The 14595-nt window shown below is 39.0% G+C and overlaps 1 protein-coding gene across 5 annotated transcripts in view; it reads left to right on the top strand.

Moving 5' to 3' along the window:
• The window catches only part of coro2ba (coronin, actin binding protein, 2Ba), a 58492-nt gene that overhangs the window by 36511 nt on the left and 7386 nt on the right, over positions 1-14595 (top strand). For all 5 annotated transcript variants that reach the window (XM_084360861.1, XM_084360863.1, XM_084360859.1 and 2 more), the window contains 4 exons: positions 1414-1614; positions 9117-9233; positions 10788-10937; positions 11656-11820. In XM_084360861.1, the coding sequence (XP_084216987.1) occupies positions 1414-1614; positions 9117-9233; positions 10788-10937; positions 11656-11820 (633 nt within the window). The remainder of the gene's footprint in view (positions 1-1413; positions 1615-9116; positions 9234-10787; positions 10938-11655; positions 11821-14595) is intronic.

Raw genomic sequence — 14595 nt, 5'->3', positions numbered from 1 at the left:
GTAGCTCTATTCATTAGCAAAAAACTTCTCTCCTTATGGGACAAAAGGCATTTGACGTCTACTTCCTGTGTCTGGGTCAATTTTGAAGTCCTTGGGCAGAGCCAGCTCATGCCAAACATTTGAGAGCTCCGTCAATGCGATCTTGTGGTGGAGAGACGAACAAAAGAAGCGTCTTGAGTGGGACGTAACCACTTGTCTTTTGTTGTGTGTGGTGGCTGCGAACAAAGGCTGCTTCTCTGCTGTAGAAGCTGTATGTGAACCAAAATATAGTGACAAGCAACAGGACATACTATAATAATTTGAGTATGACAGAGATTGATTATTTTGTTTATGTGTCTGTATTTTTTGTGATGAAGTTATTTGGAAGAAGAAATATCTTTACTGCTGGTTGTCCTTCCTGACACATTAATCATAGGCTCCAAGGAAACATAAAATAGCGTCAAAACCATTTTCACCCAGTTTTCACCCTTCGAGTCTCACACCCATGACCGATTTGGAGGTTTTCCCACAACTGCACGTGTGAGTGTTATCATGGCTGCACAGATGGGACAGCCCACCCTGCAACTGTGGGTTTGGTAGATGAGAAATCGACATGAGGCATCACTGACTCTGTATGATCATCAAGTTTCAAACCCTTACAGGATAAAGATCATTTTCTCTTACAGTGTCATTTGATTTTTTTTTTAATGATACTAGAGTAACAACTTGACATTTGTTCTTCTATTCTCCCTACACACAATGTCAAAACCACTACTTGATTTACTGCACTAGACACACCAGATGGAACAACTAAGCATAGCTAGAGTTTAAATGCAGTAAATTAAATGTACAAAATCATTTAATGGATGGATGGTTTGTCTGTATTGATTTTGCTAAGTGAAAGTATATACTGTACATGTTTGTTAAGGAGTGGGTACGAATGAATGTCTTACGGTTAGCGGCTGTTTGTCGGACAATACGTTAGCTTTGGCTGTGGGAAATTGTGAAAATGTTTTAAAGCGTTATATGTGAGATGGAAACACCTTTTCAGAGTAAGTTCTGACTTAGCGAACATTAAACTCACATGACTGATTAGCTCCCTCCGCTCTGACAGACTAAAACAAAATGATAAGAAAAAAGATCTGCATCCGCTGCCAGTGTTTTCCCTGGATATTCCCATAAGATTCCCATTACCAGATTAATTAAAGCTTTGTGTAGCCTAGTTTGATTGAAATGCGTTGAATTCATATTTACTAATTATTTTCTTTTTTACAACATTTCAAAAGTTTTCTGCAAGTTTGCTTGACAATTAAATGGAAACACAGCTGCTGATAACAAATAATTGTTAGTCGCAGCCCTAATAAAGAAGCGTAAGTGATCTATCAGGATGTTCTGTTAAACCTGCATATTTATTATCTATTTGTTTTTCCACAGATGTCATGGCGTCCGACCTACCGAAGCTCCAAGTTTCGAAATGTCTACGGAAAGGCGGCCAACCGGGAGCACTGCTTCGACGGTATCCCCATCACCAAGAACGTCCATGACAACCACTTCTGTGCCGTCAACTCCAAGTTTGTGGCGGTCGTCACAGAGAGTGCCGGCGGGGGTTCTTTCATTGTTATACCTTTGACCCAGGTAACTCTTATACTCTTGATTTGCTGTTTGTCGCTGGAGATCTGCGATGTTTGATTATGTGCTAAAATACAGCAACTACAGGTGCGATTTAGGTGTGACAACAGGGAGAGAAGTGACAAAACCGTTAGCGTAGATGCTGCTATAGCGTCAGTTATATCAGAACTGGAGAGCGTATTTCATTAAAGGAAGAGCAAAGAACGACACTGAAGGATTTTCTTGATGGAAAAGTTGTTTTCTCCCTTCTCTTGACTGGCTTCGGTAAAAGTCTTGTTTTCCAATGTGCTCCGCTGGTGGTAGCGCTCTTCTGCTACGTCATTTATTTTGTTGAAATGGATGTTGGATCGGTTGAAGTGAGCCTGTAATAGACAGATGGTTCATTGAATTATTAGCCAAGTATTTTTTGAATCTGCTTGCCCTTTTTCCAAACTCTTTCCAAGAAACGACTGTGTATATTTGTTTAGGGTTAAATCCATTCATTTCTTGCTATAGATTAATCAGATTACTGTGGTTTCAGCTACTTCACAGAACAGTAAGATCTAAAGTTCGGAAACTGTTCTCGCGTATATTCAGCACAGCCCCTCCCTGCTGCTCCAGAGCAGGCTCCTCAAGCCAGAATTTAAAGCTGAATGCCGAATTGCCAAAAGGATCACATAAAGGTAAACTGGTATTGCCCACAAACAAGACAAAGGAGCACTGTTGCAATGGAGAGCGTGAATTTCTTTGTCTTCTTCTGAGAAAAGGCAATGTGTTAATTCTTACTGAGAAATCTCTTCACATTCAGCAATTTAATGCAGCTTTACCGCTGTTGCAGGATTATTCATTACACAACAGTATTTAATATAGAAGATAAGCCTTAAAGTCGCACATTTTAGAGGTTTTATACAGATAGTAAAGTGATGAATCGTTTGAGGCTTTAGTAGAGGATTTCCAGGCACTGTATTTAACTGTTTGCTTACATTTTATGTGTTGTGGTGATATTAGGTTAGATATGGAGAAAGTAGAATACTCTCTACGTTTTGCTATTATGCCCACACTGTATGACATGAGGTGCTCATGTCAGTTTTTCCTATGTGATGCTGTTGGTTGTTGATTGTTTTTTTATGTATCTGTATTATGAACAGCAGGTATTTTTCCATGAGGCTATTGTGTCGTCTACATCTCAGCCACTTTGTAGAACAGTGCGTCTGAGAAACCATAAAGTGCTCTGCCTCTTTAAAAGTGACTCTGCCAAAGTACTTGAAAAGCTCTTGGCTGTCGAGCCGAGTCGAGTCAAGCTGTTATCGGGCAGAAGACGTATACAGTAGGCTGAGCAGTTCTGCTGTCTGAATGCAGCAGGGAAACCTCAGCTACATGTTACTTTACATCATCATGAGCTATGGCGTCCAGTAATGGCGAAGGACAGACAGTCTGTGTATATGTGTGTGTAGGGCCTGCCATTTAGAGGATTACATGGTTAGTATTTAGGGGAGAGACAAAATATCGATACAGAAATATATTGTGTTACTTCCTCTTGGGATACAACATCGATACACTGGCAACAAATATTTATATTACAACATACAGGTGCTCTAAATTTGCCTGAAAGGAGACTGAATTGTCGATTTACAACACTGTTTTCTAGTGTTTGTGTGCTAAAGAGGCACTAAGCTCAGACTCTATGCACGACGTTCCTTGTTTCATCTCAGTTTTCCTTCAGACATTGTGATGTACTGTAGATGATTGTCTTGCAATCATAATACCATCGTTATCATGGGCAACGTATCGTGAGTTACTCTGTGATTCCCACCCCTATTGGTATTATTGTCTTTGGATCCAAAGTCACAAACTAACAGCCGTGCTAACTGTCACAACATAACTTTATATAATCTTTCATAAGAAAGGTGTTTTTCATTTTGTCTGCCTGCACTGATTAACTCAGTTATGGCTTCAAAAATTGGTGAGGCTGCAGGTAACACTCAGAGGTGACTACTGTTGCTGTGCTGACTCACTGTGCTGCATGTCTGAGTTCTTTCATGTATTGTAATATGCCTTGCTGAAAAACCAGTTGCCCTCCATGGACAAAATATATTTGAAAGCTAAAAGTTGAGGTCTCTATGCAGTTAAGATAAAGTGCTCTTTCCTTAACAGTCCACAACATTGATGATAGGCTATCCTTGATCCCTTGTGCAATCACCTAACAATACACTGAATAGCTGTGCGACACCATTCTTGTGAGCCACAGTGGATTGTTTGTAACTTATTGAGCAAGAGACTCTGACAAACCCTCCAGCTCAGAAATGTTCTAACCTGCCTGACATTATCATGCTGCAACTGCTGCTGACTTGTTTATACATGGCACATTATTGTAGACCCAGTTTAATCTGCAACAGAATTTTAAATAATATATAGTAGGGGATCCCTGCTATGTCTCTCTATTACCTAAAAATGTTGCAGACCCCTGATCTACAGTAAGTAGCAACTCTTGAACTGGAGCTCATATGTGGTTCTTTTCATGCTGTGTAAGGACTCCATCCACGACCCCGTCCACACCATAACCGGATCGATCTCCTCCCTGTCAAAGTATTGCACTCAAGCATTTCCTCTGGTTTCTGCTGAGTTGACAAGTTCAGAAATTGCGTTTATCATATTCAGCAGCAGCACTGATGACAGCTTCTGGAGGATGGTGGCTGCTGTTTCATGCTCTAGTCAAGTCAAACAACAAATCAGAAAGCTGAAGCCATCCTTTGTATATGATAGTGATAGTTTATAAAGATGAATAGTTATACATACAAAATGAACTTATCCTGTTGCATTTTATTTTTTAACATTTAACTCTTTCCAGCAGCAAACAGAGAAAAATCTGTGTTGTTGTTTATGCTGAAAGGATGGTGTTACTTTTATATGAGCAGCTCCAAACATAAAGAAATGTCATGGCATACATATAAAGTATATTTGTTAATATGAAACATGTGTGACATTTAGGCTAAAGTGGTGAAATCAAAGTTGTTTGGTGGAATCAAAGTAAATCAAACCGCTGAATCAATTAATGGAGTTAAATGTTAATAAGAAAGATGTGTGAGTGTGCAGATTGATGTCACCAGTCACAGTCACACTAACCAAAATCAATAGCAGTTTATCAGATGTCATCATGTGTATAAGATCACTCATTGAACTGTTTTCAAGAAATCAAGAATCTCCCTTCAGTTTTTCCTTCTTTATAGAAGGCACCCTTACACGTGTGTGCTTTCATAATGAGCTTCTCCTCCTCCATTTCAAATATATACTAATCCATGGTGGGTCCGGCTAATGGCAAGGTGTGAGCATGGCAGACATATTACAATGACAGCCGGCGAGACGGCCATATGGTTTCCTCAGACAACGCCACAAGCGAGTGGAGGGACTACCGCTGGCACCACCTGGCACACAGACCGGCCCAGAAAGTGACACACAAGGTCACAAACACCTCGTCATCACCTCAGACAAAGACACAGAGTGCAGTGGGTGTGGTGCTTCAGCCACTGCTAATACTGCTATATTTTTACTGCTATTATTGTGTATAATTAAATAAAAAACAATCACAAACACAAACATATTCTGATAAGTAGTATTAAAGTCATTTTTCAGGTCAAAATGCAGAGTAATTTTAGGTTTCAGCTTCTAAAATTTGAGAATTTCTTATTTGATAGCAAATTCAACTTTTGGTATGACAGAATCTATTGGTGCTCTATAATATTTTGATGGGCTTCACTATGTTCTGACACCAAACCAACAATTGATTATTCTGGAAAACAAATATCAGATCAATCAATAATGAAAATGTTAGTTGCAGCCTTTGATAAACCTACTACACTTTATTTTAACTGCTGGTTTTGCTTTATTTTCAGTCCAACGGCAGGAATTATTATAAAGTTTCATATACTATGTGTATTGATGCTTATTCTAAAGTCATCTATGTAAAGTAATATACCGTGTACATGTTTAATTGCATGTATGTAAAGGGAATTTCCAACACATTGTGCACAATGCTCATATTCATGAATAAGGACAGACATGTGACAGCCCCCCAGTGAAATTAATGTAATCAAACATCCCTTCTCTCTACGTCGCCACATGAATGCTCAGTAGTAATTGCCAGACATAGCAGCAAACAGGAGGATCCTGCTCTCTGAGCAGGGGGTAGAGAGACATAGTTTACTGACCAAACACTCTATAATGGTGATTACTGTTGGTATATAGAGCTATTTAATACGTACTTCAAAAAGAAAATATCACTCACAGCAGCTTAAATATTTAAACTGTAAACATAAAATTAGTACGGTCAAGTCATTCGAGTCATCGTGTCTCAAGTCTTCAACCTCCAAGTCAAGTTGCAAGTAATCAAAACAGTGACTCGAGCCCAACAGTCCCCTTTAGTTCAGTCAAACTAAACTAAACTGCTGCTGGATCTGGATTGATGTTTGAATCCAAATTAAATTGTACTCACTCATAGATACCAGCGTCTGAATATGTCAGATTTTTTTTCATCAAGATCCATGTGTTATTCCCTGATAAATTCACGAAAATGTTGAAAAAAAACCCAAACCTGCAATGTTAAAGAAAGTGAAAGATAGATCTGGCCCTTTATCCAGATCCACACCAAAAGTTAATTGGGGCTACACTGGGTATCAGTCTCCATGTTCTTCTAAGGTTAACAAGTGACCAGCCATAATGGAGGATATGCTACAGAGTTGTTATAACCTCCTCTTCTGAGATCTGTAGTCTTTTGAATCAGCCACAATGAAATCTGTAGAGAGGAAACTTACATTGACAGCAGAAGAGAAATCACACTTGTATTATTGAATACATTTTAGTTTTTCATTTCCTCCTGTCCTGTAAGTCACTTAAATTATTACATACTATAGTCCCAGGAATCAAATTATATTTTCAAAACGTTATTCTCCTGAAAGGCTGCTGTTTGTTATGCTGTAACCACAGAGCAGAATCCTTGTTAGTGGAGATTTATTGGGAATTACAGATCAATAAGAGTGGGTAGTGATCACAATGTGGTGCCTCTGGCGTACTGAAGCTGTTGGCACCTGTCCTGCACATCTGCGTCACAATGATTCCTCAGCTGAGCCACAGCTTCAGGAAATGAGCTGCAGAAAGAAAATGAGGCCTAACTTAGAGTGGATCTGTGTCTCTTTCCTGCCAGTCATCCAGATGAATATTATCACATCTCGGTTTTTTCATTTTAATGTTTACTCTTGACTGTGGTAGTTAGAAAGCTGTGACACCAAATGTATGAAGCACTGAATGCAGCTCATCTGATTTCCTCGTTATACCTCATGGACCCTCTGAACCCTGTGGCTCCCAGCAGACATTATTTCCTTGCAGGTAATTAGTTCCACCTAAATTGGGAGTCCCTTATGTTATTAACTTTTTGAGGCCACGTTAAAACTCCTAGTCACTGTAACAATTATAGAAAAAGCTAATGCGTCATCAGAACCTGTAGCCTGTCTTTTTTTTTTTTTTTTTTTTTTTTTACATTTTCCATTTAAAAGGGAGAGTTGTTTCATATTTTCTTGAAAATTTACATTCACACACATACATGTATGAAGATTTGAGTTTCCATGCGAGTGTGGTGAGAACCTGAGAGGCAAAGTTAATAGAGAAGATGCCAAAGACCTTCATTGCCTGCTCATATAAAGTGTCTGAGTTTGTTATGCTTGTGAATCATTCTGTCTTGCTTAGTCATGCTGTCTCCACTTATCTGTTCCTCTTATATTGACTGAATTGATGTCCCACTTCACTTCAATGTCAAGTTTTGGCAGAGACTGCTGTCTATTGGTTTTGGGATGTGTCTCTTATCTTGTTAGCAAAGCCTTTAGTATCTTTGGATGTGTGTTAAATGGAGTTTTTCTGTGGGCAGACTTCCTGCTTGCTGCCTTTAGGCTGACATTCAAAACATAATGAGTTTGTTTGTAGCTAGCACCTACATTACGTCTGACAAACTGTCACAGCCCTGGGATTTGTATTTACGACAGTGGTGTTGCACTGTGGGGGGGAACCAAAAAATGATTTGCTTCCTGCAGTGTGAAGGGGAAGTTTGAAACATCTTTAATGTATTATTTAATGTTTATTTGTATAGGGACAAGTATGCAGCATAAACTGATGCCCCACACTACAGCATTTAGAGCCTATAATTTGCAATGCCTGTCCCTAGATGGGCATTAAAAATCCATAAATCCCAACAAATACACAAGAGACAATACAAACACAAACTCAAGAGTAAATACATACAAAGAACAACGTAAAACACACATTGAAAAACAATACATGCACAGTAAAACATCATAAAACCAGAAGCAGCAGATCGTTCATGACTACATGATTGATTCCTCTTAAAAATACTGTTTCTGTTTGAGGTAAAAATGATCCGAGTCAGGGTCAGGCTGTTATCGCTCTTTTAGGTTTCAGGTGCAGAGACACTGCTGATACATTTTCAAGACCTTACTGGAAGACATAAATATTTTATTATTCTAAATAGAGTTCGTTACGGCTTGATAATGCATCTGGAGTGAATCTTCAGGGTTCAGTGAGGACATTGCATGTAAACACACACACACACACACACACACACACACACACACAGGATTTCAGTGAGGCATGACCCGACGCTCTTAAACAAATCTCTGAGGAAATAAAAAAAGAGGTCAGTGGACTGAAGTGACATCAAACATTGATGACATCATGACCGACATCAGGAGGTTCCTGTCAGCGGTTGTTATGAGCCACTGCCCCTCTGTGGACTGTGTGGGTTATTGCAATAACATGAAGGCTGCCTCAGATGTCCCTGTACAATAAGCAGGCCTGTTTTGTTCCGTTGAGTCATCTCACTGATGTGATTTCACTTTTATTGTGTTATATTGGTCTTTCATGTTCGCATCAACAACAGCTAAGAATAGTTTTATTCAGTTATATCATAATACATGAATACAGGTAATGAATTATTTCTCCTCAGTAACACATTTTGTTGAACTATTTTTTTCTTATCATTTATCTTTATTTTATTCTAATGTATTGATTTAAATCCCCATTTACATTATTTTTTATTATAAAATATGGTGTAATATGTGCTGATATTTTTATTTCTTTCCCCTACATGTTAGGTATCAAAAAATAATCAAATTAAAGGCAAAAAACCTTTTAAATACATTACCCCTTCTTCCTGGAATAATCTACCGAAGGACCTCAAATTGTAAGAGTTGATTACTATGTGGGAGTTAAAGATCATCATTGTCATTAATCATTGTAGAAAAAAATACCTGTTTAAACATCATTATATAAATACATTTTTTCTTCGTTTTGCTTGTTTTTGTCCTTTATCTTGTATTGCATTTTAGCTGGATATTGTGTTCACACCTTTCTAATTTGTGACATTTCAGGTCACTCTTGAAAAAGAGATTTTAAACTCAAAGAGCTTTTACCTGGTTAAATAAAGGGATCTGTAAATGTTAATGAATCTACTTCTGTCACTGTTTCAGTCCGGCCGCCTGGAGTCTCATTACCCAAAAGTGTGTGGCCACCAAGGCAATGTGCTGGATATCAAGTGGAATCCCTTCTTTGAAAACATCATAGCATCGTGCTCTGAGGACACATCCGTAAGTAACACCACACTCTTTTTTCAAGTCTGTTAACTCAGCGTGATTATAGAGGGTAATGGGATGACTTTGAGGAGGTAAAAACATCATGTGTCTGTGAAATCAAGAGTCTGTTAGATATTTAGGTTGAGGTTTTGCCCAGAAGGCAAAGAGGTTATTGATTCAGAGTTTGTACTGAACACAGTCGTGATTCGATTTTGTCTCACAGCTGCTCTGGTTTGTTGTTATGAGTCTGAAAATGGCAAACAACAAATGTGAAATGTGTGTGAGCAAGGCACAAATCCACGACTCTGCAGTAGCTGACCACATAAATGACGCAAGACACATTGAAAAAAACATCAATCACTTTTACTGTTAATCTCAGATGTTGCCTAACATACACTAAAAACCTGTGAGCCTTTTTTCCCAGGACATGCACCTGTTACATTACTCTGCTGAGCATAGTAAAGCCATGATAGCCGCGTGTCCTGTATAGTGCTTTCACTTGTTGAAGGATAATCTCCTCTGGTCCCACACAGAGCCTCGAGCCATAGCTGTAATCCAGATTAATCCTAATGCAATGGGCTGCATTGATACTGTGTGCTATTTTTGATCAGTGGGATTTCTAGCTGTGTCATACTGATTGTAGTTTGGAGCTCATATTAAAGAGCTATGAAAAATGTGAAGTGGCATCTGACAAAAACAATACAAAACCTCAAGGTCTAAAATCTTATTTTAGCTCAGGTTACGATGACATTTAGGATTTTAGATATTACAGAAACATCCTAATTTAAGAATTTCATAAGATAGGATGTCATAGATGTCTTAAATAAAAAAAACAAAACACTTTTGTTAGGTCTGTAGGCTAACAAGATGACGAGGAAGATATGGATAAACACTGAAAATTATGATTGACCGGCCACCCTCAAAAAAACATGACTGTTAGAGATGCTACCACTGATGTTTACATTGATGTTAGCCTGTTGGAGTAGCTAATATCAATGTTAGCCTATTGGAGAAGCTAACACTGATGTTAACACTGATGTTAGCCTGTTGGAAAAGCTAATCTCAATGTTAGCCTGTTTAAGAAGCTAAAACAGACGTTAGCCTGTTAACTTCAAACTTCCCAGACCATGTATTAATGAGAACAGTATATCCTCTCCTCCATGACATGATTAATGCCTCCGACTAAGCGAAGCTAAAATTGAAACCCTTTCTTTACTTGTCCATAATAGCTAGCTTGTCGGTCACAAGTGAAGTGAGACAGCTGTACTCATGGACAGAGGCAGCCAGGTTGTTCTAAACACAGATCCAGGCGTGACAGGATGAGTGCTGATTGAAGAATAAAGTGAACAGTTCCAGTTAGGATTCTTTAGATAAGATACAAGGTCTGATAGATGATACGACACAGCCAAAATTTTAGGATTTATTTTTGTATTATGTGTTATCTTTGAAACTTGGTGACACGGTGAAGACATTTTTCTGTTACGAGGCCCTTTAGGTATGTTTGTGTGTCCACTTTATGATGAGAGACTGTGTGTTCACTTATGTTTTCTGTGTGTGTGAACGTGGCAGGTGCGAGTATGGGAGATCCCAGAGGGCGGTCTGAGGCGCAACATGACGGAGGCGGTGCTGGAGCTGTACGGCCACAGCAGACGGGTGGGCCTGATCGAGTGGCACCCCACCAGCAGTGGCATTCTCTTCAGCGCTGGCTACGACTACAAGGTACCACCACATCAGTAACTCCAAACACAACAAGCAGGAATCAACACAGTTTATCACTGAGTATCAATGGTTAACGAACGTTAAATGCAGGTTACAGGAAATATTCCTCCTTAGATACCGAAATACTTTTAGATATTGTCTTTTTATGTTTTTTGTTCATTTCAGGAGATACTTTGTGACGTTGAAAGTACTTCTAAAGAGATGCTATTGTGTTGGATTACATCAATTACTTGATCTTCAGAAAAATGAACAACTTTGTTGGTTATTAAATAGTGTAAGTTATTTATCAAGCAAAGATGCCATGTACAGTACTTGTCAGCTTTAGTTTCTCGATTGTGAGGACTTTATTTATTCCATGTAAATGTAAATAAAATTTTTCTGGGTTTTGTTAGATAAAATGTAAACTCTAAAACACTAGCTAACAGATCAATCAATCAAAACTTAATAATTTATTGCAGCCCTGTATATTGAATTCCCCTCAAAAGGCCTGAATATTAATTAGCAATTTCCAAAGAACAGAGTTGAGACATTTAAACTCAGTGCACTCTTCTTATTTCACTGTGGACATCAGCAGAGATTACTGTCTGATGTGTTCGTAATAGCAAAGAAAAACAAAGTCAGATTCCCTTCACAAGCTCACAACATAATAACATCACTGGTTCAAGCACTGCAGTCATCTAACACCTCCACCCGAACAATGCTCCCCTGACTGTATCAGATTCTGATCTGGAACCTTGAGATCGGCGAGCCGGTGAAAATGATCGACTGCCACACTGACGTCATCCTCAGCATGACCTTCAACACAGACGGCAGCCTGCTGGCCACCAGCTGCAAAGACAAGAAGCTGCGTGTGATTGAGCCGCGCTCCGGGGCAGTCCTGCAGGTGAGAGGGAGGAGGGTGGTGTTTTTATGGGACTGTGCATGTACGTAGAGGGTATCAGAGCTTTATGTTCAAACTACCTTTACTGTAACTGATGCAACTGAGGAAACTCTACTTTTTTTATCCGCTTTATCAAATGTGAATAATATGAAAAGATCATATCACAGGAATTTAAAAATAAAGTGTAGTGACAAAATGTATCTGTGCATTTGACCTCACATATTATCATTACCTTGCACTATTTACTTCACAAATTGACTTTTGACCTCACGTTTTATTACTCACTTAAGCACGTCTTTGTCTCTGAACCTCCCTCTTTGAATTAACATCTTTGTTGTCTATAAGCTGAAGTATGTGGACACTTTTAGTCAGGACCCATTTTTCATAGTTTTGGTGAGTATTAGTTCAAATTAAGGGAAATGTTAATGAAACAGCACACCATGATATTTTAAGCAGTTGTGTACTTCAATGATTTACATAAAATTTGGGGAAGGCACAGTGCTTTGCAACGTGACAATGCCTCCAAGTTTGGTGTGGAACCTTAACGGCCAACATCAGTACCCGACCTCACTAATGTTCTTGTGTCAAAATGGGAGAACATCCAGCAGTTGGGTCCCCAAATCTTGTGGAAAGCCTAAAACCAGACGAGTGGTTTCGGAATGATGCACATGACAATCACATATTGTGTAACATTTTGGCCTTATTGTCTCTTACATTGGAGAAATTGCAGCTCTATTTCCAAAGCTCAAATTTTGATCAATTAAATTATATCTACAGCCTGTAGTTAACTTTAAAAATAGTCACTGCTGTTAAATAAAACTAAATGCTACAGCTACTTCCAGCCATTTTTCAGCCACTTAATTAACATTTGGCCTTGATGGTCTTGCTGCCTGATCACCATGAAATGGTCTCTGATTAGACGCATGTGCCGAACCCCTGCTGCACCAAGTGGAGGTGATCAGAGTCAGACAGCAGGAGGAAGAGAAGAAGGGAAAAATCATGAAAGTGTTTTGTACCTGAAATACAATTTAACTTTAGAAGATTCCAACAGAGCTTTGGTTTGTCTTTAAAAATATGTTTGGGTTGCATCGGACATTCAGAGGTGGTCTGATCTCAAGATGTCACTGCAAGGCAGAATCGCGATATTGAAAATGAATGTACTCGGCTGATTGAATTTCCTGTTCTCTATGATCCCTATGCCTCCGCCACCTAAGTACTTTGAGGAACTACAGTCCCTGACCACTAAATTCATGTGGAATGATAAAAGAGCTCGTATTCGTCTACACACGTTACAGCGACCAAAACGTTCTGGAGGCTTGGCAGTACCTGATTTTAAATTATACTACTGGGCATTTCAAATAAAGCAATTGACAAATTGGTGCAATGAGAATGTTGTCACACCCTGGCGTCAGATAGAGAAAGAGATGGTAAAACCACATAGGATGATAGATATACTATTTTGTGGGTTTAAATCTAGATTTGTGTGTAGAAAGTTTGGGCCAATCATAGGCAATTCCCTGAAAATTTGGTTTGCTGTTCAGAAACATATGGGATGTAACATAAAGCTCTGTGACCGCTCTCCTGTTTGGTATAACAACAATCTATTACAGCATTCTGGTCCCTATTTTAATGACAGTTGGGCTTCTGGAGGAATTTACACTCTCCAAGACCTGTATGACAGAAATGGTTTGATTTCACTCCAGGAGCTCAAAGAACGTTATTCTCTCCCTGGGTTTCCTTGGTTCTTGTATTTCCAGCTGAGATCTGCAATCCGTGCCCATGGAGTCCCATGGGATTCACCTTTACCCTCTCATCCGTTAGAGACTTGGATTTCCTTTCAAACACCTTCTACTGGATTAGTGTCCGTTATCTACAGTGACCTGCTCTCAAAAGGTGTTAAACCTTTGGGAGTGATCAGTTCTTGGAACCGTGAACTTGAGGATCAGGGTTATGACCTGGACTGGGACAATATTTGGACCAACATACCCATCTCATCAAAGAATCCAGCACATCAACTTATTCATTACAAGTTTGTGCACAAATTTTATGCCACACCATACAGACGTTTTATAATGAAACTGACAGAAGATCCCAACTGTACAAAATGTGATCAGAATATTGTTGGCACATACCTTCATGTTTTTTGGGAATGCCCCTCTGTGTCTGGCCTCTGGTCTAAGGTGCGTAGTTGCCTTGAAAATATTTTGGGATTTTCCATTCCTATGCACCCCCCCCTACTTCTATTCAATGATGACTCCATTCTTAGTGGCAATACCAGATTGGCACATAGGAAAGTCATATTTGCAGGATTGACTGCCGCTAAGAAGACTATAATACATTCATGGTTTTCCCCAGACAGCCCATCGGCAAAAGAATGGCTAAACCATTTTAGAGACATTGCTCTTTTAGAAAGGTCATTGGCTGTTATACATAAAGCGCGAGCATCTACTGTGCAGGCTTGGGATGCTCTTATCGGTTCTCTTTCTGACATAACTTTGCTTGCTCGCATATAAGGTGTTACTGTGAATTATGTTGTCTGACTGCAAGACTCTCCTCACATAGGTCATCTAATGCAATGGGCTCCCACTGGTGGATCCTTTTTTTTTTTTTTTAATGAATCTTTAATGGCGGGCGATGGCACTATGTTTGTTTGTAATAAAATGTTCAATAAAAAGTTTGTCACAAAAAAAAAAAAATATGTTTGGTGGTTTGCAAAGCTTGGATGAATTATTTAAATCTTACTTCATGCCATTAAAACATTCACAGTATTCCCATTAT

This window comes from Pagrus pagrus (assembly GCF_965226575.1).
Source record: "Pagrus pagrus genome assembly, chromosome: 1".
Lineage (NCBI taxonomy): Eukaryota > Metazoa > Chordata > Actinopteri > Spariformes > Sparidae > Pagrus > Pagrus pagrus.
This window is presented reverse-complemented; position numbering and strand designations above follow the sequence as displayed.